We start from the raw sequence: 24,668 nt of genomic DNA on the forward strand, positions 1-24,668 counted from the left end.
AAAAGGCCAACATGTTCTTGAGGCTACAAAGGAGTCTGATCTGGAGTGGGAGGCGAAGGAGGAAGGTTTGGTAGAGGTGTGAGGGAGAGTTTATAGAGTCGGACATGTTAGCGTTGTAAGTGTGATGTGTGCTCATGGGGGTGGGGCACCTGCAGCGTGTGTAAGAGGGGATGGGTCTGTGCACGTGCCTGTCTCTGCTGTCGCCAGGCCCTGTGCCTCTGTGTTGACGTGCTAGGATGCCCCCCGCCCCCCACTGCTGCCGTGTGGCACTGTGGAGCTGCTGGGGGTTTGTTCAAGTTATAAGACAGCCCTGGCTGTGGCGTGGGTCTCCGGGAAAATGCCATGTCTTTTGGTTCCTGTGAAGGAAGTGGGTGGTCACCCCTGGGGGCCGCCTGCTGCTCCCCATCTGCCTGCTGCCTTCTTTCTGGGCGGCTCTCACAAGGAGGAGCTTTGCATCTGAGAGCCGACTGGCCCTGAGTGTGTCTTCTCCTTTCTCTTCCTTCCTGCAGTCAGTTCTGAATGTGATCAGTGAGCTGCAGGAGCAGATGTGTAGTCTGCAGCTGGACATCCACAGGCAGATCCAGGAGCGCCTCTCACTCAGGAGGGGTGTCCCTGACGAGGTAGCGCCCGAGGATGGCACCGCCAAGCCCCCGGCCTGCAGCCAGGACTGCACCTATTGGGAGGGGTCACGTGTAGGAACCACACCTAAGTATATCAGCATGCGTGTGCGGGCATTCCACAGGGGGAGGGGCTGGGGTTTCTCCTAACCACAGGTGCGTGCAGTGGCTTAACATGGCTCTGTTGTTACCTCTGGGCTGAGCTCTGGGACCCTCACTGAGCAGGGTCTGAGCAGGTGAGGTCCGCTCTCCAGTGGGTGGTGGCCCTCGTCTTCCTCAGGGCTAGGAGTGAGGTGTGTCAGGTGCTCTGAGGGATGGGGCAGTCACGCAACAGGAAGCCTCCGGAGTCCGTTTCCCAGGTGTGATTCAGACACTCCTGGGCTCGGAGGTTGATTAAAGTTCCATTTCATGGATTTCTTTTCTTTAAGATTTTATTTATTTATTTATTTGAGACAGAGAGAGAGAGAGAGAGCATGCACGCACACAAGCTGGGCGTTGAAGGGGAGTCAGAGGGAGAAGCAGCCCCCCGCTGAGCAGGAAGCCTGATGCAGGGCTCAATGCCAGGACCGCAGGATCATGACTTGAGCTGAAGGCAAACATTTAACCAACTGAGCCACCCAGGCGCCCCAGAATTTTTTTTTTTTTAAGAAAATAACAGCATCATGAAATAATTCTTTCAAGTTTATTTTTAAACAAGTTGATCCCTAGTGAGAAAATAGAACACAAGTTTCCATTTGCTATGACAGTGAGGTCATCATCTGAATGTCTAGGAAAGGGATTTCACAAACTCTGGGCCCTGTGGGATGTATCTGACTGGTGTCCTGGACTTGGCCCCTTGTACTAATGGGACAGTGTCCTGTGTGCCCTAGCTGGGCCTGGTGATGGAAGCTGCGTGGAGATGACCTGTGCCTCAAAAGCCTGCGGTCAAAGAGGACTGGAAAGTCTGAGGGAAGGTCAGGGTCACAGTAGCCATGAGCACGGCAGAGGGTCTGCCTCAGCTCTGTAGTTAACTACAGTCCATACTCAACCGTGGAACATGTGGAAACTTTACCCAGACTCAGGCATGAGGGGAGAAGCTTGGGGGCGGGCTGGGGGGCTGTGGGTGAGGTTGGGGGGAGATTTCTTCCTACATTAAATAAATGATAAGAGGGGGGAAAATGAGAGTCCAGATGTAAGTGTGGATTTGTATAGGGAAGTGCTGAGAAGGTACTGGGCATGCCCCGTGTTGAGTGGGTCACCCACGAAGATGGCTAAAAGAGGCTAAAATTCACACCAGTGCTTATAGCTGCTGATGGGCAGCAGACAACCTAAAAGAGGAGATTGTGCCAAAGAGGTCACCAGAGCCTGGCCGCGTTATGCTGTCTGTGCCCTGGTGGGGCATCCCCGATAAGCCTCCATCCCACCAGGCGTTTAAGTCTAATGCCGCAGGTCATGGGTGCAGTGATCTTTGCCTGGAAGGCATCTTTTTTAAAAGGGCATCAACAGATAGTTTCCTTAGATGCGAGAAAATCTTGATGAATTACCCTACAAAATTCAAGGGTAAGCGGTGTAACGATTTGGCGGACTGTCTCAGCTCCAGGCTGGTTAAATGCCGAATTGAATTTCACATGTTCGTTCTTCAGGAGGTAAGGCACACCTGTGTGCCACAAGGCAGCGAAGCCGACTTGGAGTTAGCCAAGCCCCTCCCGAAGTTCACAGCGTAGGAGGAATACTAGCTGTTTGCAATCATACCAGTAAATGTCTGATTGCAGATGATGGAGGAGAGCTCCAGGGTGCCCTGTGGGAGTGTAGTAAGGGGGCCTGAAGAAGGGGGTGGTCGCCATAGCTTGGCCTCGGATCCCTGAGGATCGGCGGGAATTAACAGATGCAGACAAGAGGGATCAGTGTGTGTGAAGGGCCACGTCAAAAGGGGAACTACAAAGTGGCCAATATGGCTATTGCCTGCCTAGGGAGAGAGGCAAGGGTAATATCAAGGGACCGGGCGCCGGGTCAGGCTGGGCAGCCTAGGAGTTTTGAGGAGCTTCGGAGTTTCGAGGGAATGCCAGGACCAGAGGCATACTTTGATGGTATTGTTCCCCTGGATGCCGTAGGGGTCAGGGCCTTCAGGAAGGGCAGGGTGACGGAGGAGCAGGCCCTGGCGACACTGCCTGGGCTGTGGACGCGAGCTGCTAGGTCAGAGTAGTGGTGGCCGAGCTGCGGAGAAAGGAGAGACTCCTTTCCCTGGAGGTGGAATTCGCAAGGCTTGGGGTTGTCTGTGTCTCCCCATCTTGGGGGAGAGTGAGGTGCCAGGAATGGGCCCCGGGTTTCTGGCACAGGGAATAGGTGCACGGAGATGGAGTTTCATGGGATGCGAATGTCTACAAGGGGGAATGAAGTGTTCCACCCGGGCTGCGACCATCGTGAGATGCCTGCGTGGAGGTGTTGAGTAGGGAGTCTCTGAGAATCTGGAGATCAGAAAGTCTGGAAGTGAGATAGGAACCAATCAGCAGGACCAATCCACTGTTAAAGAAGCCTCGGTTTGGGACAAGGGAGCTTAGCAGTGTCATCTTTGCTAACGGGGTAGTTTAGAGAGCAAGGGCCCTGTAGTCAGAAGAAACAAACCTGACTCACCACGGGCAAGTTGTTCAATGATCCCTTCCTCATTCAGCAACCTTCAGTGGCTCCTTACTGGACAAAGAATGGCATCTGAGCTCCTTATATCCTCATCCAAAGCCTTTCCAGTAGGGCCCCACCTTATCTCTCTGGCCTCACCTCCCACTGCATGCCACCCATCCTCTGCCCCAGTCCCAACAGCACGTCCCCTTTATCGGCCTCCTGCGTCTCCCTCTGCTGGGTTGGCTTCTCCCTCCCTCCTCTCAAGTGGACCCAGTTCCCTGCCCAGGAACCCTCCCACTGGCGCTATATTTGGCATTTGGCCTCTTAGTGTCTCCTGTCCTGCTGGTTGTCCCTTCCTCTCTGGAGCCTTCCAGGATCATACTGCCCTCTCCAGGTTCCTTGACCCCCCAGCACAGAGGAATGCTCCCACCTGGCCTGCTTCCCGCTACTTTGTCCACAAGAAGCTGCCTCATTTTTGCATCTGTGTTGCTCTCGCTCCCATATCCTAGCTGTCCTCGCCCGCACACATTTGGGCATGATCTGGGTGCACTCTGCAGAGGACATGGATCAGAACAGGTTCTAAAAATAAGAACGTTTTCTCTTCCTGTGCCTAAAACTCCCTGGCTTCTGTTTTCTAATGGCCCAAACAGCTTTTCCTGGAACAGGACCATGGTTCAAGACTCGAGCTGCTGCGCAGAGCATGACGCAGGAGCTCCTGCACCTGGCATCCTGTGCATGAGCCTACCCAGGGTTATCGATCCAGGGGCCATCATGCTCTGTCACCATCAGAACTCTGTCTTTCCCCCTCATCCCTCCAGGAGTTACTGCAAGAGCTCAGGCACCTCAAAATCAAGGTGGAAGAATTGGAGAATGAACGGAATCAGTATGAATGGAAGCTGAAGGCCACTAAGGTACGAGGCAGTTACTGGTGCTTTTGGGGAGTGGCTGAGGGCCATTGGGGAGGGTCTGTGTTCGGGCTCAGGGTTTGCAATAGCCTGAGCTGGAAACACGCAGATTGACCCTTCTGTGCGCCCACGCAGACAGAAGATCCAGAACGCTATTTTCAAAGGGAAAGCCCCCTGGGATTAGGCGCTGCTGGAGCAGCTGAGTCTCCTTCCTCTTGCTGTGTCCTGTAGCACCCTAGGCTGACGTGGGACTGGGAAGGGGCTGTGAGCAAGTGAGAAGTCTTAAGGTAGATGAACGCCAATGTTAATGGGGGCTGCGTTGTTTTAAATGTAGCAGTCCCTTTAATGATGTTTTTAAATAATGTTTTTTAAATAGGCATGCTGTGTTTTTAGCTTCAAATGCATATTTTACCTATATAAATATACTTTGACTGTTGTTCTAACTAAATCATGTTTCTGTTGAACTAGGGAGCTAGGCTACCCTGGGGGGTGGGGGAAGGGAAAAGACCTGGAGCGGCATTCCTGGGTAAGGGAGCTTCTGAACGCACCCTCTATTTCACTAAGGTCTCTGCAGCGCCACCCAGAGGTGTTAGCCAGATTGACATGTTTACTTCTTACTAGGGTTTTTAAAAATCCTTAAGAATTTTCTTCACTTCTGGTTTGTAATTTTATTTTTTTCTATAAGTTAACTTTTAATGATTATAAAAAAGTACTTATTATAGGGGCTTTTTTAAAAAAAGATTTTATTTATTTATTTGACAGAGACACAGCAAGAGAGGGAACACAAGTTGGGGAGTGGGAGAGGGAGAAGCAGGCTTCCCACTGAGCAGGGAGCCCGATGTGGGGCTTGATCCCAGGACCCTGGGATCATGACCTGAACCGAAGTTAGACACTTAACAACTAAGCCACCCAGGTGCCCCTTATAGGGGCTTTTTAAGCCATAAAAAAACAAACAAAGATCACTCCCCACCCCACCCCCCAGCCCTAAGAGCTACCATTTGTAATATTTAGTTCTAGGAATTTCTCTTTTGGGAGGTCTCTCTCTCTCTCTCTGTCTCAGTTTCTAGTATTGACCACTTATATACAATGTATGTCATGCTGTTAGAACTCTGAATGTGATATTGATGTCTGTATAATATGTTGTATGAAATTATTTTCTTCACCATTGTATGGATGAGAAGGCCGAGGCACAGAGCAGTTAAGGAACTTTCCCAACATCTTACCAAGTCAGCAGCAACCGTAGGCAATCTGAACCTGCTTATCTACAGCCTGTTTTTATCTAAGGGGACCTTTGTGTGTATGGTGCTTCAGTCATTTTCTCAAAAAGCCCAGAAACTACTGTCACAGGGCTCCACTCAGGCGAGTCCTGTCTCAGGGAAGCCTCCAGAGTTGTACATACCACCTATTATAAGACCAAATAACTCTTTTTCGGTCACCTAAGTTCTTTGCCTTGGCATATAACCCTTTGAGATACGATGGGTTATTTGGTAACTCCTAGGTTTGGGTACTTCCTGCAGGCCAGAAGGCATCAAGCCCTTTGCCCACCTTTTCTCGTTTGATCTATGAAATAAGGTAGTGAGGTCTGTGGATTCACTATCCTCATTTTAGTGGTAAGAAAGCCGAGGCCCAGAGAGGCCAAGGCGAGGTTCCAATCTGGATCTGTGTCTTTGCAAAAACCATGCTCTCTTCCCTATAAAATCTTGATTCCCTACAGTAAAAACCCGTATTCTTCTTGAAAGTTCTCTTCAGTTTTCTGCATATAATGTGTCAGTCCCTGTAGGCCATTCATTTTCCAGTGCAGCAGCAGCAGGGCCTGCTCCCTGGGTTTAATGAGGCCGCGTACCTGCAGGGAGCTGGGGCACCCCCCCTCCCAGCGCCAAAGTGCGTGCCTTTGCCTTGGACCTCTTGCCACACAGCTGCAGCCTCAGTGGCTGTGGCAGGAACGTCCTTTGCCCTTGTGGTCAGGTAGAGAGCCTGTGGGCTGTGGTAGACTAGGGTTCCCAGCCGTGAGGACACTTGTGATTTCTGGCCCATTCTGTGGAATTTGACACAAGGGAGGTTTGGCCCAGGCACTTAGTCTGTAGGGTTTTCAGTAGGTGACCTCACCCAGAGGCAGGCCTCAGAGAGAAGAGACCTCCCTGTGCCAGGTGCTGGGCTCTGCTCCATGGGCTCACGCCACTGACGTACGTGGCTCCTGCAGACAAGCACTGGGCATCCAGATTGCTGACAGAGACCAGCTCTCACTCCGACTGCAGAGAAAGGGGAAAATGGCTATAGGAGGTACAAGAGAGGTTAGGAGACTATCTCCTAAGAATAGTATAGTCCTTGTAGAAGTGAGAGGAGTTTGGACTGCAGGTCTCAAGGCTAAGGTTTTTGGAAGCCATGGATGTTAGTAGTGGTCAGCCATGGGCATTGAGGCCCTCAGTGAGCCAGGGAAAGCTATGGGTCTCAGCAAGCAGTTTGACATAGCGAGGCTTGGCTGTCTGGCCTCTGCGGGTCAATACCACAGAGCAGAGGGGCAGTGCTCCATGGGACAATTTCAAGTAAGGAGATCCTCTCCCTTGCTGCCTCCTTGTTCTCTACATGGTCATCTCTTTCCTTTTTGGGGGATATCAGGGAAGGTTTATTCAGGAACCCTGAGGTGGGCACAGGGAGCCCTCACCCCGTAATAGCGGCCTTCACTGTGCTGTTAACTCCAAAGCACGCAGGCCACAGTGGATAGCAGCTGGCTTGGGAGTGGGTGGGGTTTATGTCCCGGGTACCGGTCCTGGTGTCTCCCCAGAAGCAACACGCAGGGATATTACTTCCTCCCATGGTTTCCTGTGAGGAGCGAGTGAGGCCTGACGTGAGTAGTCAGCAAGCATGGAGGCCCAGGCAGAGTGAGTGCTCCGCCAGTGTGTCCTGAGACTGAATGCAGGCCTGTGGGGCAGAGGAGCCACCAGAAGGCTCAGGGCTCATCTGGTTCCTTGAAATTGTTTGAAGGTTAACTCCAGCCCCTGTGGGAAAGGACGGCCCATTCCATGACCTTGAGGCATGACAGGGATATGACTGGGATGTGACCCAGGGAGAGATAGCCAGAGGACTGGGCTCCACTCTGTGTTGACTGGCTCTAGAGTTAGTCCTCACCCTCTTTCTTTGTCTAGTTTGGTGCTCAGAGAACTAGCTGGTTATCCACAAGGGAAGGATTACGATGAGAGGAGCCACAGTGGCAGCATTTATTGAGCACTTACTGTCTACCAAGCATGAGGCTAAGTTGTCCGTGACTATTATCTTACTTAATCCTCACCACTGCTCTATGAAGTAAATGCTGTTTTCCCCATTTCATACATGAAGCAAGACTCGGAAAGGTTAACTTTCCTAAAGTCACCCAAGTAGGAATGAGAGAATCCAGGTTTGGCTCCAAAGCCAGTGTGCCCCGTGGGATGGGACTGACACCATTCTGATCTTCTCATGAGTATGGGAACGTGTGAATAATCACACTTACTGTAATGTGTGAAATTTAACCTGCTCTGCTTAGTAGAGATGTGAGAACTGCCCAGTACAACAGTCCATGTACATGTGGGTATGAATGTGTGTATGTGGCGTTGTGGCTGTGCTTACCTGCTTTATTTGCCACAGTGTGTCTGCTCGGTGCACCTGAGTGCTTGTATGTGTAGACACGTACTTGAGCGTGTGTGGGTTCCTGGAGCCTGGGCAGAGGCCGTGGCTATGCCTGAAGGGTGGGAAAGTACTTTCAGGAGGAACCCTTGGCTTACTCTTTGTCTACCAATAGTGGTTTGATTTCCACTGTACTTCCTGGATGAGCTGGGAAAATGGAATCTGTGTGTACTTATCACAGTGGTGTATATCCATGGCTTTGTGTGACTCTCTGGGGAGAAGGAAGACCACAGCCAGAAGGAAACTGTCCATCAGCAGCTCTCCCATGGCACACCATCCCAGCCTCCATGGTGACTGGGCCACCTGGTCAGGTGGAAGGATACAGGAGACCAGCCCGAGCTGTAGGCATGGCCAAATGGGCCCGGAAGAATGAGTTCAGTTGGCAGAGCGCCCCCTTGTGGAGAAAGCAGTAAGCGCCCCTAACTGCTCACCTCTGCCGCTTCTGTCCCTGACTGCCCGGCAGGCTGTAGGACCCATTGGTCCTGGGCGGTGAGAGACTTGAGGCACTCCATCACAGTCTGGTCGTCCCTCTGAGTTCCCAGGGACCCTCTGTTACTCTTTCAGGCTGAGGTGGCCCAGCTGCAAGAGCAGGTGGCCCTGAAGGCTGCCGAAATCGAGCGTCTGCACAGCCAGCTCTCCCGGACTGCGGCCCTCCACAGTGACCATGCAGAGAAAGGTAACCGCTGGACGGTGATAGGACGTGCTTGCCCTTGGGCCCCGGGCACGTGTGTCTGTGAGTGGGGGTGTGTGTGTGTGCCTGTGTGAGTAGGCTTGCTGTGTGTGCCTGCATGCATGCAAACATGTCTGAGCGAACAGATGAGTGTGCGGGTGAACGGGCCTGTAAAGCACAGCTCTGTTGTGGACTCATGGCCGTGAACTTCTCATGTGTAGTCTGATTCCGAAGCTCTGTGCAGCCCCCCTGGAGCTCTTCTTTCACTTGACTGGAAGGACTTCCTTTGTGTCCTCCCCCCAGGGGAGACTAGTCATTCAGTCACTTGTAGATGCCTGCCGGATACTCATACCAGGCCCTGAGGGCACAGAAACAAAGCAGTTAATTCTCATCCTATAGATCTCAACTCACTGTTACCCCTCAGACCTATTCTGGCCACCGTACCTTAACGAAGTGCGCCCCCACGCCCAGTCCAATTTTTCTCTAACTTCCATCCTAGCACTTAAATGTATCAGGGCTGCACGGGTGGAAGTCCTGTGGTGAAGACTGTGGTCCTCGCTGTGGGGCCAGGTCTGTGTCTGTTCTCTTTAAGACTGGATCCACAGAGCCGCACACAGCATTCAGCCCTGGTAGGCTCCTCAGAAATCCTGAGTGAGTGGAAGCGTGGTGAGTGGACGGTGATAAGTTCAAGTCCGCTGTAAAACGAGAGGGTGAATCCTCAGATCCTCTTATTCACACCTATTGAGTGTTTACAGCTGTTCACCTGGAGTACAGAATGATCACACACCTCCTGACTTCTCCTCCCACCACCAGGCTGCAGAGCGATGCTGGACGAGGTCCGGTAGCCTTGGGGATTGGCCCCACTGCTGGGTCCCTGGTCAGCCTTAGCGCAGCTGAGCCTGGGTCCCTGGCTGGGGTGGGGAAGCCAAGACTCGGGCTGGAGAAGAAAATTTGTGACCCATATGTTCATCCCTCCCCCAGCCTTTCTCAGTCTCTTCTCAAGTCTTTGAGCATGGCCCCTACCTGCCAAGGCTCGGGGTGGAGGCTGTGGGGCCCCCTAAGATATCCTAGCTTCTCTGTGATACTTGACCTGCATAGAATGCTGAGCCCTGACTTGAGGCCTTGCAGCCTTCCCCCGCCACCCTATGCTTCTCTGCAGTCCAGGCCTTCTAGTCCGTCATTAGGTAACTCTTAGAGCTGGTCCTTTTGTCATTTGCTGCACAGGTTGGGTTCTGCCCAAATCACTGAGGTTTGCCAGTCTTCATATGGGGCTTACCACCCTCCTCCCACAAGTGGAGCTGCAGAATTGGTCTTCAGCTGCCAAGAGCCTAAGATAGTGAGCAGGCACTGTCTACTTTCCTCTGAAAATGAATCCCTATGACTATGTACACAAAGCCCATAAATTTACTCGTCCTATTCTTGTTGCAAGTGGGATGCCTATACTTTAGTTCCCTCGTCTCCTTGCTTTGCTTACATAGTCGTCCCTGTTCCATTTGCAGTGATCAGTTTAGGAGTGGGGACAGGTCCTTGTTTTGGAACTCCCAACTATGTGACAATCCCTAGGCCTAAATATTTAGCAGAGAGACCTCCGGCTCCTTTAGGCACTGTTCTTTGGCTCTCCAGACTGGTTGGGGAAGAAATCAAGAGTCCCTGTTAGGCCCAGAGGGAGAGCAGGCCGTGGGTGCTCCACAGAGGCACACTGGGAAATTCTGTAGGCTTATGAAGTAAGATAGTTTTCCTTAACTATAGAGTTTGTTTGAACATACTTATAGATGTGTCTAAACATTTGTTAGTCAATTCTGACTATACCATTTTAAATTAAGCCAAGTACCCACCAGCTCTTTTACATAATCATTTTTTTCTCATCTTCACTCAGCTGTGGGCTCTTTTTTTTTTCTTCTTCTTATTTTAAATTCACCTTTGCTACAGTCCATGGGACTGTAGGATTTTCTCTAAAACTAGTTGGCAGCCCAGGTGCATGCCCACTCAGGTAATCAGCAATAAATGTCTGTATTCTTCCGAGATGTTGATTTTGAAAGATTTGGGGGTTCTTCTGTGTCACCTTTGAGTAAATGGCATTTTGATTTTTCCCCACTAACGTCTATAAAGAGAAGATAAAATACTAGGCTCCTTCATTCATTTAGGAGTCCAACAAATGTTTAATGAGACTGACTATGCCAGACATCATCACAGGCTTTTAAAGAAATAGAAGAGCCTGTGTGCAGTTGATTCACAAGGAAAGTATCAGCAGCTTAGCATGTGGGGATGGCTGTCTGTCTTTACATAATTCTTCCCACACCTGAATTCTTTTAGACCAAGAAATTCAACGTCTGAAAATGGGGATGGAAACTTTGCTTGTTGCCAATGAAGATAAGGTAAGATGATCGTCAGGCAGAAAGCCCTCTTCTTCCTCTGCTGATGTCTCTGACTGTTTGGTCCCTATTGGTCTCTGATATTCTGGGCAGGGTCATGCCCATTAGGCTGCTGACCCAGGGATATGTTGGGAGAATGGCTTCTGCCTCTTAGAGACTGAGCCTCAGCCACCTGTTTTTGCCCTTGATGCCTAGGAACTTGGCTTAAGTGAAATCTCCCAGAGGCAGATTGAAGTGGTACCTGTTCATGTAGGTGTGGGGGAAAAAAATATCACCACAGTTATTGCCAATGTCGTAACTACTTAGACTCCCGCTTAGACACCAGTCTCCTCTGTGCACTGTCTGGTGTAGACTCATCGCGGAGACACTAAGCAGCATGCCATGTGCTTACCCCCCACCTTCTGTCCTTCACGTCTGATCCCTGTATAATCCTAGGGGAGCCCCCTCTGTAACTAGAGAGCACCTCCCTGGGATGGACATCAGCTCTGAGGATCACAGCCCTGCACATTACAGATGAGGACACTGAGATTCAGAGCACTTGAGTCTTGTCCAAGGTCAGGTCACAGTAGGTAGTGTATCCAGGGTTCACCCCCCAAGTCTGTCTAGGGCCAGAATCTGTGTGACCTCCCAAGTCCCCAGACCTTTTGCTGAAAGAAATGATCTCCTCTGGGAGATTTCATCTGTTGTACACGGAATCTCAGACTTCCCAGGAACAGGTGAGGGAATTGGGGATAAACACACCAGCTTTATTTTAATCTTTTTTTGCACGTAGCTCCAGAGGACAATAGTTGAACTAGGAGACAGATTTCTAAGGCTACCTCAGGAGGGGAGATAGTGATTGTTCTGATGGGAAATGTTTAACCCCTAGAAGGACTGTTTTATGGCTAGAGATTGAACTCTTGCCTTTGGGTAGAGGCAAGAATGTTGGGAGCGGCCTAGTAGAGCACTGAGAACCCAGGCTCTATGGGAAGGAGGCTGGATGCCGACCTTTCTGTTGAAGCGTTCTTTAGGTTCCCTGTGGCATCTCTTCTCCATGTGCCCAGAACATAATGTGGCCCCCGTCACCCATGAAATCTTCAGAGGGGCCAGTGGTGGTGTTCACGTATAGTCTACTCTCCCACTGTGACAGGACCGTCGGATAGAGGAGCTCACGGGGCTGCTAAACCAGTACCGAAGGGCGAAGGAGATGATGATGGCAACACAAGGTGAGGGCAAGGAGGGCTCTGCCCTTTTCTCCCAGAGGTATTTCATCGACTGGGTTAAACCCAGGGGCATTTTGCCAGAAGGCTCTTCGTCTTCATTTGGAGAAGATCCTCTGCTAGAGAGTGGAGCTGGTTAGCCTGTCCTGGATGGGGGAAATCGGCAGCTTGTTGTTTTCTAGAAGCTATGTCCGATGGTGGTCCAGAGCTCCCAGGGACTAAGCAGATCATCAAGAAAATAAAGCCATCAGTGTGAGCCCTTGGGAATCTCCATTCTTGGAGATCGGCTGTGTGTCTTTCCAGCATACCCCTTAGGGGCAGTAAGTGCAGTCAAACCTGGACCAAAAATTAGTTTGGTACCCTCATGAGGGATTAGAGCTTGCCCACCTCCAGAGGAATCTAAAAGCTCCCCCAGTAGATTGCCAGGACACTCAGGGAGCCTCCTTTAAGTCCCTGGGTACCTGGGTTCCCGTAGGAAGGCACAGGGCAGGGAGAGCTCTCCGTGTTTCGTATTTGCTGCCCGGGGTGAACGAACCTCCCAGGCAGCATTAGTGTTCGTCTGAGCACAGCGGGCTGTAGGCCAGGCTGCCTGCCTTACCCTTCGTGCCGCTGACCTGGGCTCCTATCACAGTCCCCAGAAAGCAGCTACTTCGGAGGAGGGGGCTGCTCCGAGGGCATTCAGAGACCTCTCATTCTGGCTGAGCTTTTGCTGGGCCTGCACACACATCGCTGCCCTGTTTTTCCTCTTCTTTGGTATTTGGGGTCTAGTCAGAGCCTGACTGCCTGTGGCCAAGGAGTGAGAAGGTTGGGGAGGAATCCTAGGGGTTTCTCTATGTTCCATACATGAGCTTTGCCCTTGAGATGACCCTCATGACAGTCCATCTTCAGATGCCCTGAAGAATCTGAGTCACGCTCTTAATGTACCTTTATGTATTCCTTAGGCTTTCTTAATGAAGGAGAAAGACTGTTAGAATTTTGTGTTAATTATGGGTTTCTGAATAACTCCCACAGTAGTGATCCTCCCCTTCTGCATTAATGCTTCCAGGGCCTTCGGAAAGAACTCTCTTAATCAATGAAGAAGAACTCGAGGGAAGTTTCAGGAAGTGGAACAGTGCGAATAAAGGCCCTGAAGAATTCTTTAAACCAGAGGTGCTATGTTTCACCCATGATTGGGGTTTTAGCAGGTCCTGGGAGCTTACAGAGCTTGGGGAATGATCTAGTCAGGTACCTGTCAGGTATAAAACTTGACAGGTGAGAAATTAAATAGATGGAGTGGCCCCCAAGGCCCTGGGGAGAGCACCAAGAGTGGGTAAGGGCCCAGGCGCTGGCCTGTGTCCTGACTGGGAGGATTGACATTGTGGACGCTGGACTTGCAAGGATAGGAACTCAATCCAGTTCCTTGTTTCTTTTGTCTTTCCTCTCTGGGGTATAAGCAGAGACCGAGGGTGGTTTGGTTTTATCTCCCCCCATTTGTCCAGTGTCTGTAATAGTGCCCAAGGCCCAGGAGAATGCAGATGGTTGTCGAATGGATGAGTGTGCCTTGCTCATGGAGGGGAATAACTTCAGCTACTGCAGGGATCCATTCCTATTTCAGACACCCACTCCAGCCGCTGTAACCAGCAGACAGATTTTCTTTGTCCTACACAAATCTCTCCGCATTCAGACTAGATACTCATAGATCCAGATCTCAAGGAGAGAAAGGCCTTCAGCTCAGGGTGTAAAAAGCTCATGAAACTCTAGAATGGCCAAACTGAAGAGGATCTTAGGGGTCTAGCTCAACTCTTTTAATTGAGGGAGGAACTAAAATGTTACCAAGTGACCAGTTATCAAGTCAGATCAACATTCCAGATTGCTGGCAATCATACAGAAGCAGTGATTGACACCCAGTACCAATGTGTGGTTACTGCAATGAGCTCTGTACATGGCTCTCACCTTATTTCTTGTCACCTTAATGACACCCAGCTGGGTTTCTTTCTTTATTGTGAAGCTGAGGCTCAGAGAGGGTAATTAATCTGCTTTAGGTCACACAGCAGCTAGATGGCAGAACCTGGAAATGGACACATGTTTATTAGACCAAAAAGGTACTTACTGGGCTCTAGAGAAAAAGTCATCTTTGCACTTAGTACAACAGTGAAAATGTCAAACTGTGTCCTCCTTAGATGCCACCTTTAGCTCATGTTCAGTCTACCTGTAACTCTCTTCCCTTTTTGCCTTCTCACTAAGCCCATTCTCATTTCTCAAGTGTTCTCCCCTCTGAAGCCCTCTTCTGAAGTTTCCCTTCCTCCCATACATCCCTCTGTTGCATTAGAGGTATCATTATCATAAGAACGTCTGTACTGATCTTTTATCTCAGCTGTCTGCCTGTTTGCTGTGGGGAACACTTAGTCACACCCAGCACGGGGCCCGGCAGGCCGTGGAGGTGGCTCACTTTTGTTAAGTGCATAGGTCCGTTCTAGTGCTTCTCATTGCAAGCACCAGACATCAACTCTGGCTAACCTACACCAACAAGGCATGTTTCTGAAAGGGTGCATGGTGGCTTCCTACAAGAAAGAAAAAGCTAAAGAACCCAGCTCAGAGAGGGCAGGAGTGGCAAGGGTCCCCAGGGGTTCAGGTGTCAGGACTCTCCTGCAGGGATATGGGGCCAGGTCTGGGGAGGAGTTGCAGGTTGGCCTGGGTTTCCAATACTCCTTCCTCCCGGGCATCCTGAAAGAGCAAGGCACCTGAATCAACACAGCCAATGTGGCTGTACCTAGGGGAGGAAGTGGTACTCCTCAAAGGAGAAGGGATGGTAGGTGGTCTCCACACATTAAGTGTCCCCTACGGTGACTTCAGTTTCTTGTACAGATGCCTCCAAGATGTAACTCTCCCGCTGTGGGGCCGCCTCCTCTACCACAGAAATCACTGGAAACCAGGTAGGGGTCCTGACTATGTCCCTAGAGCTGCTGTGCGCTCAGCCCACCCTTGGGGCTCCTGTAAGGCAGGGATTGGCCATGCATGGTAAGCACAGCCACAGGTCCTAGGCACACCTGCCCTTCCACTGAGCAGTGCTCCAGGCCCTGACAGTGGCCACACTGTGGCCGTGGAACAGTCACAAACATGCCTACCTCCCCTAGCCACGGATGAGCTTCCCTTCCCACGGGCTAAGGGTCTGGGCCATTGTCACTGAGAAAAGACCTGGCCAGGGATTGGAGCCTCAAAGGAGAAGTGGCTGTAGGTCATCTGTGCCCATCAGGGATTCCTTGGGGTGAGAGCATCCCATGTTGTAGGTCTCATTTTCAACAGTCCCCTCTTGAAAGTCCTTCCTGCTCTTAGGAGTCCCAGAGCCCTGTGACAAGTCCAGCTTCGCCAGAAGAGCCATTTCTCCTACAGAGAGGTTGTTCTGTTGCTTTGGGGAAGCTTCACATGACAATGAGCTTATAATGGGCTGGCCTGTGGGGTCACTGGCTGCCACTGGTCTAGTTCCCTCTAAAATGAACCAATTTCTAGCTCCCTAGGTCAACAATTTAGGATATGCTTTCAGGTTAGGCCCCATGTAATGGAGATACAGAGGCTCCACTGCCAAGAGCAGAGTGTCATTCAGTGAGGACATCTGGGGAGATTGGCCGTATGTATGATGGAAGTTTCCCCAGAATGGTACTGAGGCTCCAGCACCTACATTCTGGACCCCACTTTCTATAGGGCCATTGTTTCCCTCAGCCTTTAGCCCTAGAGAAAAATGCGTGTCAAAGACTGCAATTGGTAGTCACTTTGCACAATAAGAAATTTAGTTTAAGTATGAGTTCACTTGGGAAAAAGTCAACAGTGATTAACTCACACTGACCAGACTCACAGGAGACCAATGTACTAAGAGATTTTACTTTACTCATATAAACTGAGAAGCATCACTACCAAGGAGACTTGTTACAAGGTAACTCTTGTGACCCCTGGTGGCATGGTCTCTTCTCTATACAGTTTGTGCCCTTCTCTGCAAAATAACCTCTGAAAAAGCAAATTCCACTGAGCAGACTGGTCAGGACAGAGCTGGAGCAAAGGCTTGGAAGATCCTAGCAGGTGATGCTCTGGAGCTGTGGCTGGCCGATGTGCTCACCTCCACTGTAATGTGGCACAGCTCCTTCCTCCCGGGGTTACATCTTAGACTCATGGATGAGGCCGTATCGGCACCTCTCCTGTCTTTTGACTCTGCAAAGTCTTCTTTCTAACTATAAACCAGTTAGCTCCCATTGATGTAATAGAATTGAGTGTGTTCTGTATTTCCAAGGAACGTCAAGGCCTTTTGATTTGGATTTAAATTATGCTCTCATGCCCTCAACAATACATTATCTGACCAGGTATTCCCTGAAATGGGCCAGTCTCCTGTGTAGTGGTTGTGATGAGAGAGTGACTTTTTCCTGACCTTGACCCTAAACCCACTTAACAGACTACTGGTAAAACACTTGGTATGTCCTCTGTATGAATGACACACCACCTTGTCCAGTAACTGTGTCTTTGTTCGCTTTCTTTTGTGTTTTTCCAGAGCTCAGAAAAAACTCTCATGTAGCCTAGAAGACCTAAGAAGTGAACCTGTGGACAAGGTCAGCCCCTTGTAACTCCTGAGTTCCTTACCCAGCAGTGCTGGGACACACAGGTCCCACCTTGTAGAGGCCTTTCTGAAGCTGATGGGGAGGCAGGAATTACATGAACATTCTGAGAAAACCAGTCAGGTGTGGCCCAAGGCATCCCAGAGGGAGGCCAGGGCATGCTGCAGGGAGTTGATGGACAAGATGCAGAGGTGAGCACAGGCAGGTTTTGGGAAATGATGGGGAGCAGGAGGATGTTGGTTCAGAGCCTGAGTCAGATCAAGCCGTCAAGGTCTTGAGTCCTGGGCCTCTGTTGCAGGGATTTTGAATGAGGAAGTAATGTGGATAAAGTTGATGAGCCCAGGAGTGAGTTACAGGATAATTTAGGAGATTGGAGAGGAAGCTTTTTTAAGAATCTAGAGAGATGTGAGGAGGGCTTTGTGCCCCTTATTCGAGGCTGGCCCTTGACCATGTGGGTATTCCGGGTGCTGGAGGGTAGATCCCAGGTTCTCGGGCATGGTCACTGGAGACCAGACTCCTTTCCTGAGAGAGCACCTTTCTGGAGCCTGCTGTTCAATCCCTTGGTCTGAGCAGTGTACCAGCACCAGTAATTACAAAGGACACCCCTGAAGACTGAGGCTGGCAGGAGCCACGGGGCCCATTCAGTGGCTCTGGCCCTGTGGTCCTGTGCTTCTTGCTCTCTCTGGTCAGATTGCTGGCAACTACCCGGAACATCTGTCCACAGGTTGGACAGTGACCTGTGTTTCCTCCGTGGATGGTGATTACCTAACAGAAAGATGGGGAGGGAGGGGATGAGCCTTGCAGCTGGAAGCAGGCAGGTGGTCCTGAGCTGTCATTTGTGACTAACACTGGTCTCTCTCTCTGCACATGATTGAAACCCTTCTTGCTGCTGCACAGTGTGTCAACGGGAACCAGCTCTCCCCTGGGGTGGAAACCAAGGTACGATAACTGCCCCGATCATGCACTCATGGTTGTCTGCTAGAGTTTTCACGGAGCTTTGTGCCTGGGAAATAGGTGAATCATAAGGGATAAGAGCACAGGAGGAAAGACAACGCTTCCTTTCCCGTTTCTGGCTTACGCGCACCGTGTAGTGTGATTTCGTCTCGTTGTCTGTGGGATGGGATTTCTTATTGTCTCTTCCATTTTACAGGCTCAGGAAAGTTCATCTTTAACATTGTGGATCTGATTGCAGGGAAGGGGAAGGTTAGGGTTCCCACACATAAGCTGGAGGAGCAGGACAGCTCTCATCCTTTCTGTGCTCACGTGTCAGGGTTAAACACGGGCACACTCAGCCACCGGGGCATCCCCTAACATTGACGTCTGGCCCTCGCTTTCTGTGCTGGAGAGCTCTTCACATCTTTCCCAGCCCTAGTAGATACACCTTCAGGACTTCCCCAGAGCATGTGCCCGCTGATCCTGGCTCTCCCTCTGGAGCCCCTGGAATGAACCAGCCTCCTCTGCTCCTGACTGCTCCTCACACCCTCCTCTGAGCTGAACATCCTCTTCTCCAGCGTGTGGATCACAAGCCTTTAAAGTTCCCATTCATCCTCCTTAGGGTCAGCACTGGTTTCTCCGGCTTGTGCCCTGGACCACACATGAGCGCGATGTTCTGAATGGGGTCTGATCTAGAGACTGTGCTCCTACAGCCTGCGTGCTCTCCAGGCCCCGGGCACGTGATATTTCTTGTGCCTGTGCTTATCTGCTGTCCTGGCGTGCTCAGCCTGAGGCAAGAGTTGTTCCCCATTGAGAAACAATAAAACAGGTTGTGGGAGGCTGAAGGGAAAGAGTTTTGTCTGAGTCCGTCTGACACAAAGCTTGTGTTCTTGCCGCCTCCAGTGCGCTGCCTCTCTGTTCTAACAGGAGGCGGCTGGGGTTTCCATTCCCCCACAACCAGCCGCATTCTTCTGTTCCTTCTGGGTCCTGCCCTGACCTTTACCTTTTCCAGCAGTGAGTCCTTCCTTCCTAGCTGTCGTTCTTGGCTAAACAGAGCTGAGAGCCCTTTCTGTCACCCTCGATTCTTTCTGTTGTCTTATAGGCCTGGGACACGCATGCTTGGGTTAGGTTCTGTCTTCTTTCCCAACCAGCTTCTGTCCCCTTTCCCATCCAGTGAGCACCCCAGACAGTCCACATCGGTGGCCTCAGTGGTCTCTTCCCGATCTTTGAGGGGGGTGGTGCATGGGTGATGATGCAACTGGAAATCTGGTTTTGAGAGCCCTTCCCCACTCCTCTATTTCCTGTGTCACGGGGAACCTGGAGTCACAGATCCTTAAACCTTTCAAACATTGCCTTCCCCACACTCAGTGCTTCCAGCTTTAACTGTGCATCAGAGTAATCTGAAACGCTTGTTAAAAATACAGACACTTGGGACCTGGGTGTCTCAGTCAGTTGAGCGTCTGCCTTCAGCTCAGGTCCTGATCCCAGGGTCCTGGGATGGAGTCCTGCATGGAGCTTCCTGCTCAGCAGGGGGCCTGCTTTTCCCTCTGTCCGCTGCTCCCCCTGCTTGTGCTCTCTCTCTCTCTGACAATAAATATATAAAATCTTAAAAAAAAATACCACCACTTGGGGTGTGCTCCCAGCGGGGTAGATTCACAGGACCAGGTGCAACCTGGGAACCCTGTCTTTGCAGGTGTTCCCAGTGACTGTGAGGCAGCTGGCACAGGGACTGGCATTTGTAAACTGTTGACCTGACCAGGTCCAGTACCTGCCTCGTGGGTCATCATGAGCTTAAAAATCATGCATTCTCCCCATCTGATTATTTGTGCTTCACCAGCTGGTTCTTTCAGAGTTCCTTGGAAATTTAGTCTCCTTTTTTCCCCCACATCTCTCCTTTCTGAGCCTGTTCATGGGGATTAGTAGTCCGAGTTCACAGCGGTTAGTAGTCCATGTTCAGTGAAGGAATCGGATTTCAGACAATTTCAGGGATGCGTATTTTATAAGCACAATGAATTCAGAATTCGTTGGATACCTGGCTTTTAACTAAATGAAACTTCAAGAGATGTCTCAGGCATTGAAGTCTCCATCGCTTCTCGGACTTGTCCATTTGGAAATCAGAACTTTTGTATTACTTTTCTTCTGGGCCCCATCAAGTTATCCACAGTCGATTTCCTTGGTAAAGGAAAATGGAATGAATTTTCTCTCTTTATTCAAATGCATTTTCTCTCTTTATCCAAATGCATTCCACTGGGTTTCCCTTAGGTTTGTGGCTTTAGGGGCCATTATGTCCTTTTTCTTTAAAAAAAAAAAAAAAAATTGCAGTGTAGTTAACAGACAGTGTTATACTAGTTTCAGGTTTACAACATAGCAATTCAGTAATTCTATACGTCACTCGTGCTTTTCGTGATAACTGCACTCTTAACCCCATCACCTATTTCACCCGTCCCCACCCACCTCCCCTCTGGTGACCATCCATTTGTTCTCTGTAGTGAAAATCCTGTTTTTTGTTCTCTTTTTCACTTTGTTCATTTGTTTTATTTCTTAAATTCCACATGGGAGTGAAATCTTATGATATTTGTTTTTCTCTGGCTGTATTGTGCCCGTCCTGACCAGCTAAGTGCAGTTCTTTTCCCTTTATGTCACCTTGTTTGGGGTACCCTTTTTTTGGCTAGGGTGTGTGCACAGGCCCATTGTACTGGGGCTGAGTCTTGTGCTGACCAGGATCCTAAGTTCTAAGGGAATGGGTGGTGTGTCGCCCCACCGGCGTGTTTGCTCTTGTCACCTCCCCAGTGTGTATGTCCCTTCTCACTTTGTCTTAACCTGGTGTTTTTCAAGATAACTGTTACTGTAGTATATAAATGTAACTTACATATGACGTATTACATAAATATATATACTAAAGCAGTAGTTGTACCCTTTACTAGAATTCGGGTCTGTTAATTTAAAGTGCCCAAGGGATCATCGGTGGCTGTTAATTCATAGCAAGTCCGAGCATCCAGCCAAAGGGCAAAGCCCCCCTTTGCCAGACACTTCCACTTCCTATTTAGGGTCAGTTGCAAACAGCCCCGGATTTGGTCCTGACTCTGTCCCTGTCTCATTGTGTGGCCCTTGGGCAAGTTTCTTTCTCAGACTCTGGTCCCTTTTCCTGGACTAAGTCATCTTTGCAAGGTCTTTGAGTTGGGCTAAGTGACACGTGGCTTTTGGAAAGCTGAATTGTCTGTGCATCCAAACATTTCCTAACTGGGTTTGAGTCTGAAGCCATAAAGTTGCTTGAACATGTCTCTCTCTCTCCTTCCAACAGGACAGCCCTTTCCTGGTGGAGCACAAATACCCCACGTTACCTGGGAAGCTTTCAGGAGCGACACCCAATGGAGAGGCTGCCAAGTCAACTGCCACTGCCTCACAGCCCATCCCTGCAGGGAGCAGCCTACTGCGGCTGAGTGAGTGTCCAGGCCCTAGTGGTGGCGGCCACACTTTCAGTTATTGCAAAAGTCCCGTGCCCACTGCCACAGCCCACAGTTGGGGGATGGTCAGGTGGGTGGACGGGAAAAGGTGTCCTTCTGGGTGGCCTCCCTGGAAGAGACCATGGCTCCCTGTCTGGGTACATTATTTCCTTTGGTAAGCCCTGTAGAGCGCCAGAAACCCAGGCTGTGAGCCCTCCCTTTCTTTCCACAGTTGCTCCACCCCATTTGCCCTCTTCAAGTCCTCCTCTCTTGGCCCTCCGTGTCTTTCCATCATTCCTCTGTTCCTTCCCTCTTAGACCCCTGAGTGCATCCTTCCTGTCCCTCCCTCCCTCCTCCTTTGTCATCCTGATATCTCCCCCGCTTGTGCCTTCCTCCTGCAGCCTCCCTATTACTGGTAAGATGATATTATGCGCTCTTCCAAGGGAAAGTGTTTCCTTAGGGAAATGGAGTGGCTAATGGGCAAAGATATCCATCCACAGGTGCCCTTTTGGTGCTTAGGACCTGGAACCATGGAGGTCTTCACTACTTTTCACGCAGAGTAGGCCATCTTTCCTCAACAACAGGTCAATGGAGTGTAGGAGGGAACATTCTGGTCCCTGCAGAGCCCTCCCTCCTCTCCTCCTCATCCCTGTAAGTTCTCTGAGCTAGCTCGTGGGTTGCCTTCTGCCCTTGGCCAGTTCCGCCTCTGGCTGCAGGAACTCCAGACAAGCTCTTGAGATAGTCTGTCCTGGTAACCCTGAGACTCTGGACTCGCAACAGCTTTAGGGCATTCTAGACTGATCTGAGGGAGCCCTGGCGCCCACATGGGGGCTGCATGTGCCCCAGTGTGTCAGCCCCTGCCACTCTCCCTCCCTCTCCCTACCCGTGTGTGGCTGCCTCGGCCTGCCAGGGAGTGGCCCTGAGAGTATTCGATCCCCTCCGATCCCCTCGCATTAGACCTCCTCTCAACGCACTGACCCTGGGGTCCAAGTTCAGTCACTGTTCCCACCCTTCTTTTCTCATGGGATTATTTTTCTTTCTGTTTGAGTTTTTCTCTCTTGCTCGATGACTCTTCTGTTTATTTCTTTGCTTCCCTATAACTCTGTTGGGCTGGACTTTGGCCTCTCTTGCTTCTTCATGTGGCTTCTCTGCTTCTTGATTGGCTGGAGATCGTGGCCGGAGTGTCAGTGCCCCGGTATTAGGTACTGTACCCTTCCAGGTGAGGTGGAGAGTGAGATGCCCTTGTGTCCCTCCCCTGACACCCTCCCTTCTGGAACATTCAGCCACGTCCCCTCCTGCCTGCAGCCCTGCATCTCCCTTGGGGGAAGGAGGAAGCTCCTTGTTGAAGTTACCTGCCAGTACTTGGACCCCCAAACCTTTAGACTTGAAAACATTAGCTCACCCCAGTTTGGAACACTAACCTGGCCAGTCCTCAGAGAGAGAGCCTGGAGTGTGCCTGAGCCCCCACTGGTTTCTGAGAAGGAGGTGTGACATTCTGCCCAGCAGGCAGAGCAAACTCTTCCCCAGTCCCACTGAAGGATGGCCCTGGCCTGGGGTCAAGGTTTTGAAGGTCATGTTCCTTTCTGTCCTTCACACACCATTCCATTCTTTCCATCTCAGGAGACACAGAAAGTGGTTGGGACGACACCGCCATGGCCAACGATCTCTCATCCACATCCTCGGGCACTGACTCAAGTCCCCAGTCTCCCCTGACCCCAGATGGTAAACGGAGCCCCAAAGGCATCAGGAAGTTCTGGGGAAAGTAAGTTGGTGGTGATCATAATTACATTGCTTAGAATCAAAATTCTTCTAGAAATCTAGAAATCAAAATTCTATGTGGTAAAGAACCACATAGCCCCCTGTTTAATTAGATGTTGGAACAGCACTAGAAACAGAAAGGCCGTTAGAGGGAAGAATTGGAGTTCTCTTCGAGGGCGCAGAGGAGGAGAATAGTAAATGTAGCTGTTGCCTTATCTGCCCTTCGTTCCCGGCATCACTCCCTCCCATGATCCCCAAGCACATTCTCTGCAGCTTTCACCACATGTACTTTGGGAGAGACAATGCATGAGACCAACTTCTTCCTTCCAAGGGGTCAGTCTGTGTCTAAAGAAGGACTTGCTGGCCCTGGGCAGATATGGGCCTCCTCCCCCGCATCACTTCCTCACTTGGACCCCACAGGGTGTGCCCCAAATCCCAGAGGCAGAATGAGAGTCGAGGCTTGGGTCTGGGGAGCTGTCACAGGCCATGATCCTTGATCTCCGGGAGGCCCTGGGCAGCAATGCCATGGAGAGTCCGGCGTCCAGCTGGCATGGCCCTGCATAGGGGCTGGTGCCCTGCCTGCGTGCCCCCAGCTGCCCCCTGACACTCTCCACGGACTCCTCTCCACACAGGATCCGAAGAACTCAGTCCGGGAACTTCAACACCGACGCCCCAGGGATGGCAGAGTTTCGACGAGGTGGGCTCCGGGCAACTGCAGGGCCAAGGCTATCTAGGACCAGAGACCCCAAGGGTCAGAAATGGTAAGGCTCCCTCCAGTCCATCAACAGAGAACTGTGAGGTCTTGGCCAAGGGGCCGAATGCTGCCAAGACAGAAGGCAGAGCTTCTCCCTGTTTCCCACTTGGCGCAAGCAGACATTGTTCATGCTTTACAGACATACTGAGGTAAAGGCAAGAGGGCCCCTCCAAGCCGCCGTGGGTGCTGGACCCTCAGCAGCTCTGCATGTGTGTGATTCATTAGCCTTGGGGCCTTGGCGTGCGAGATTGAGAAACTCTGGGGCGACCTTTGGGGCACAGATTATGGAACCACAGACCCGACTTGGAATGTCCACTCAGCCACTCCTAGCGGCGAGCCTTAAAGCAAGTTCTGTCACCTCTCTGAGCCTCAACAAATGAGTTTCCTCATTTGTGAAGTGAGGAATCAAAGGAAGTTTATTAAAGTTCTTAGAAGGATCGCATCGCTGCTGCTCATCTAACCTAAGCATCAGCAGTCTGCCACTCGTGGGTCGACCTCCTCCGGTAAACGTTGAGAAAGGGCATTGTCCCCCGCCACCCGAGCAGGCCGCGTTGCCATTATGCCTCCTAAGACAAGGCCCCAAGCTTTGCTGAAGGGTGTTAGCTAAAGGGGGTGGCAGACAGTGTGTTCCACAGGAACTACCTACTTTTGCAGGAGTCTCCCATCATGCCCAAACAAAAAAGTGTGAAAAGAAACTAAACTTTCTTGGTTTGCCCTGGCTGTGCTGGGGTTCCTCCAGTTCCTGGTTTGACCTGGACGGCCCTGGTAGACACTCTCCAGTGAGTAGCTCTGTCCCCTTTCCTCAGGCCTGCCCAGGCAGAACAGTACGCCGGAGCTTTAGGAAAATCCCTTTCCATATCCTCTGATCCCCTGTTCCCATCAGACAGTTTCTACAAAATATTATCTCTAGTAACTATCTCCTGAAGTCTGAGTTACTCAGCCAAGGTCAGGCTTCTGAGCACCTTCCTCAGGATTGCATTGTGACACTTAAAATCTAACCCAACAGTGAAAAGTAATGTTTAACTCTCCTATTTAATTCCTCTGAGATTGCTATCTACCTGTGCCAGGAGCGGGTAGTGAGTAAGACATGCACAGTTCAAATACCAATCCTCAGAAACAGTACAATCGAGAGGAGAGAAGCACGTTTCCCTAAAGCAGCCTATTGTTGGCGGACCTCACCCCCACCCT

General features: G+C 50.8%; 1 protein-coding gene across 20 annotated transcripts in view; it reads left to right on the forward strand.

Annotated features, from left to right (window-relative positions):
- PPFIBP2 (PPFIA binding protein 2) overlaps positions 1–24,668 on the forward strand; it is a 149,877-nt gene that overhangs the window by 110,628 nt on the left and 14,581 nt on the right. For 13 of the 20 annotated variants that reach the window (XM_047691312.1, XM_047691306.1, XM_047691307.1 and 10 more), the window contains 13 exons: positions 510–692; positions 4,031–4,123; positions 8,339–8,450; positions 10,758–10,819; positions 11,946–12,021; positions 13,061–13,164; positions 14,848–14,927; positions 16,529–16,586; positions 17,490–17,531; positions 20,827–20,965; positions 22,138–22,170; positions 22,589–22,730; positions 23,359–23,487. In XM_047691312.1, the coding sequence (XP_047547268.1) occupies positions 510–692; positions 4,031–4,123; positions 8,339–8,450; positions 10,758–10,819; positions 11,946–12,021; positions 13,061–13,164; positions 14,848–14,927; positions 16,529–16,586; positions 17,490–17,531; positions 20,827–20,965; positions 22,138–22,170; positions 22,589–22,730; positions 23,359–23,487 (1,253 nt within the window). The remainder of the gene's footprint in view (positions 1–509; positions 693–4,030; positions 4,124–8,338; positions 8,451–10,757; positions 10,820–11,945; positions 12,022–13,060; positions 13,165–14,847; positions 14,928–16,528; positions 16,587–17,489; positions 17,532–20,826; positions 20,966–22,137; positions 22,171–22,588; positions 22,731–23,358; positions 23,488–24,668) is intronic. The other 7 variants (XM_047691300.1, XM_047691308.1, XM_047691298.1 and 4 more) reach the window with 6 other exon arrangements.

Source organism: Lutra lutra, chromosome 10, assembly GCF_902655055.1.
Source record: "Lutra lutra chromosome 10, mLutLut1.2, whole genome shotgun sequence".
Classification (NCBI taxonomy): Eukaryota; Metazoa; Chordata; class Mammalia; order Carnivora; family Mustelidae; genus Lutra; species Lutra lutra.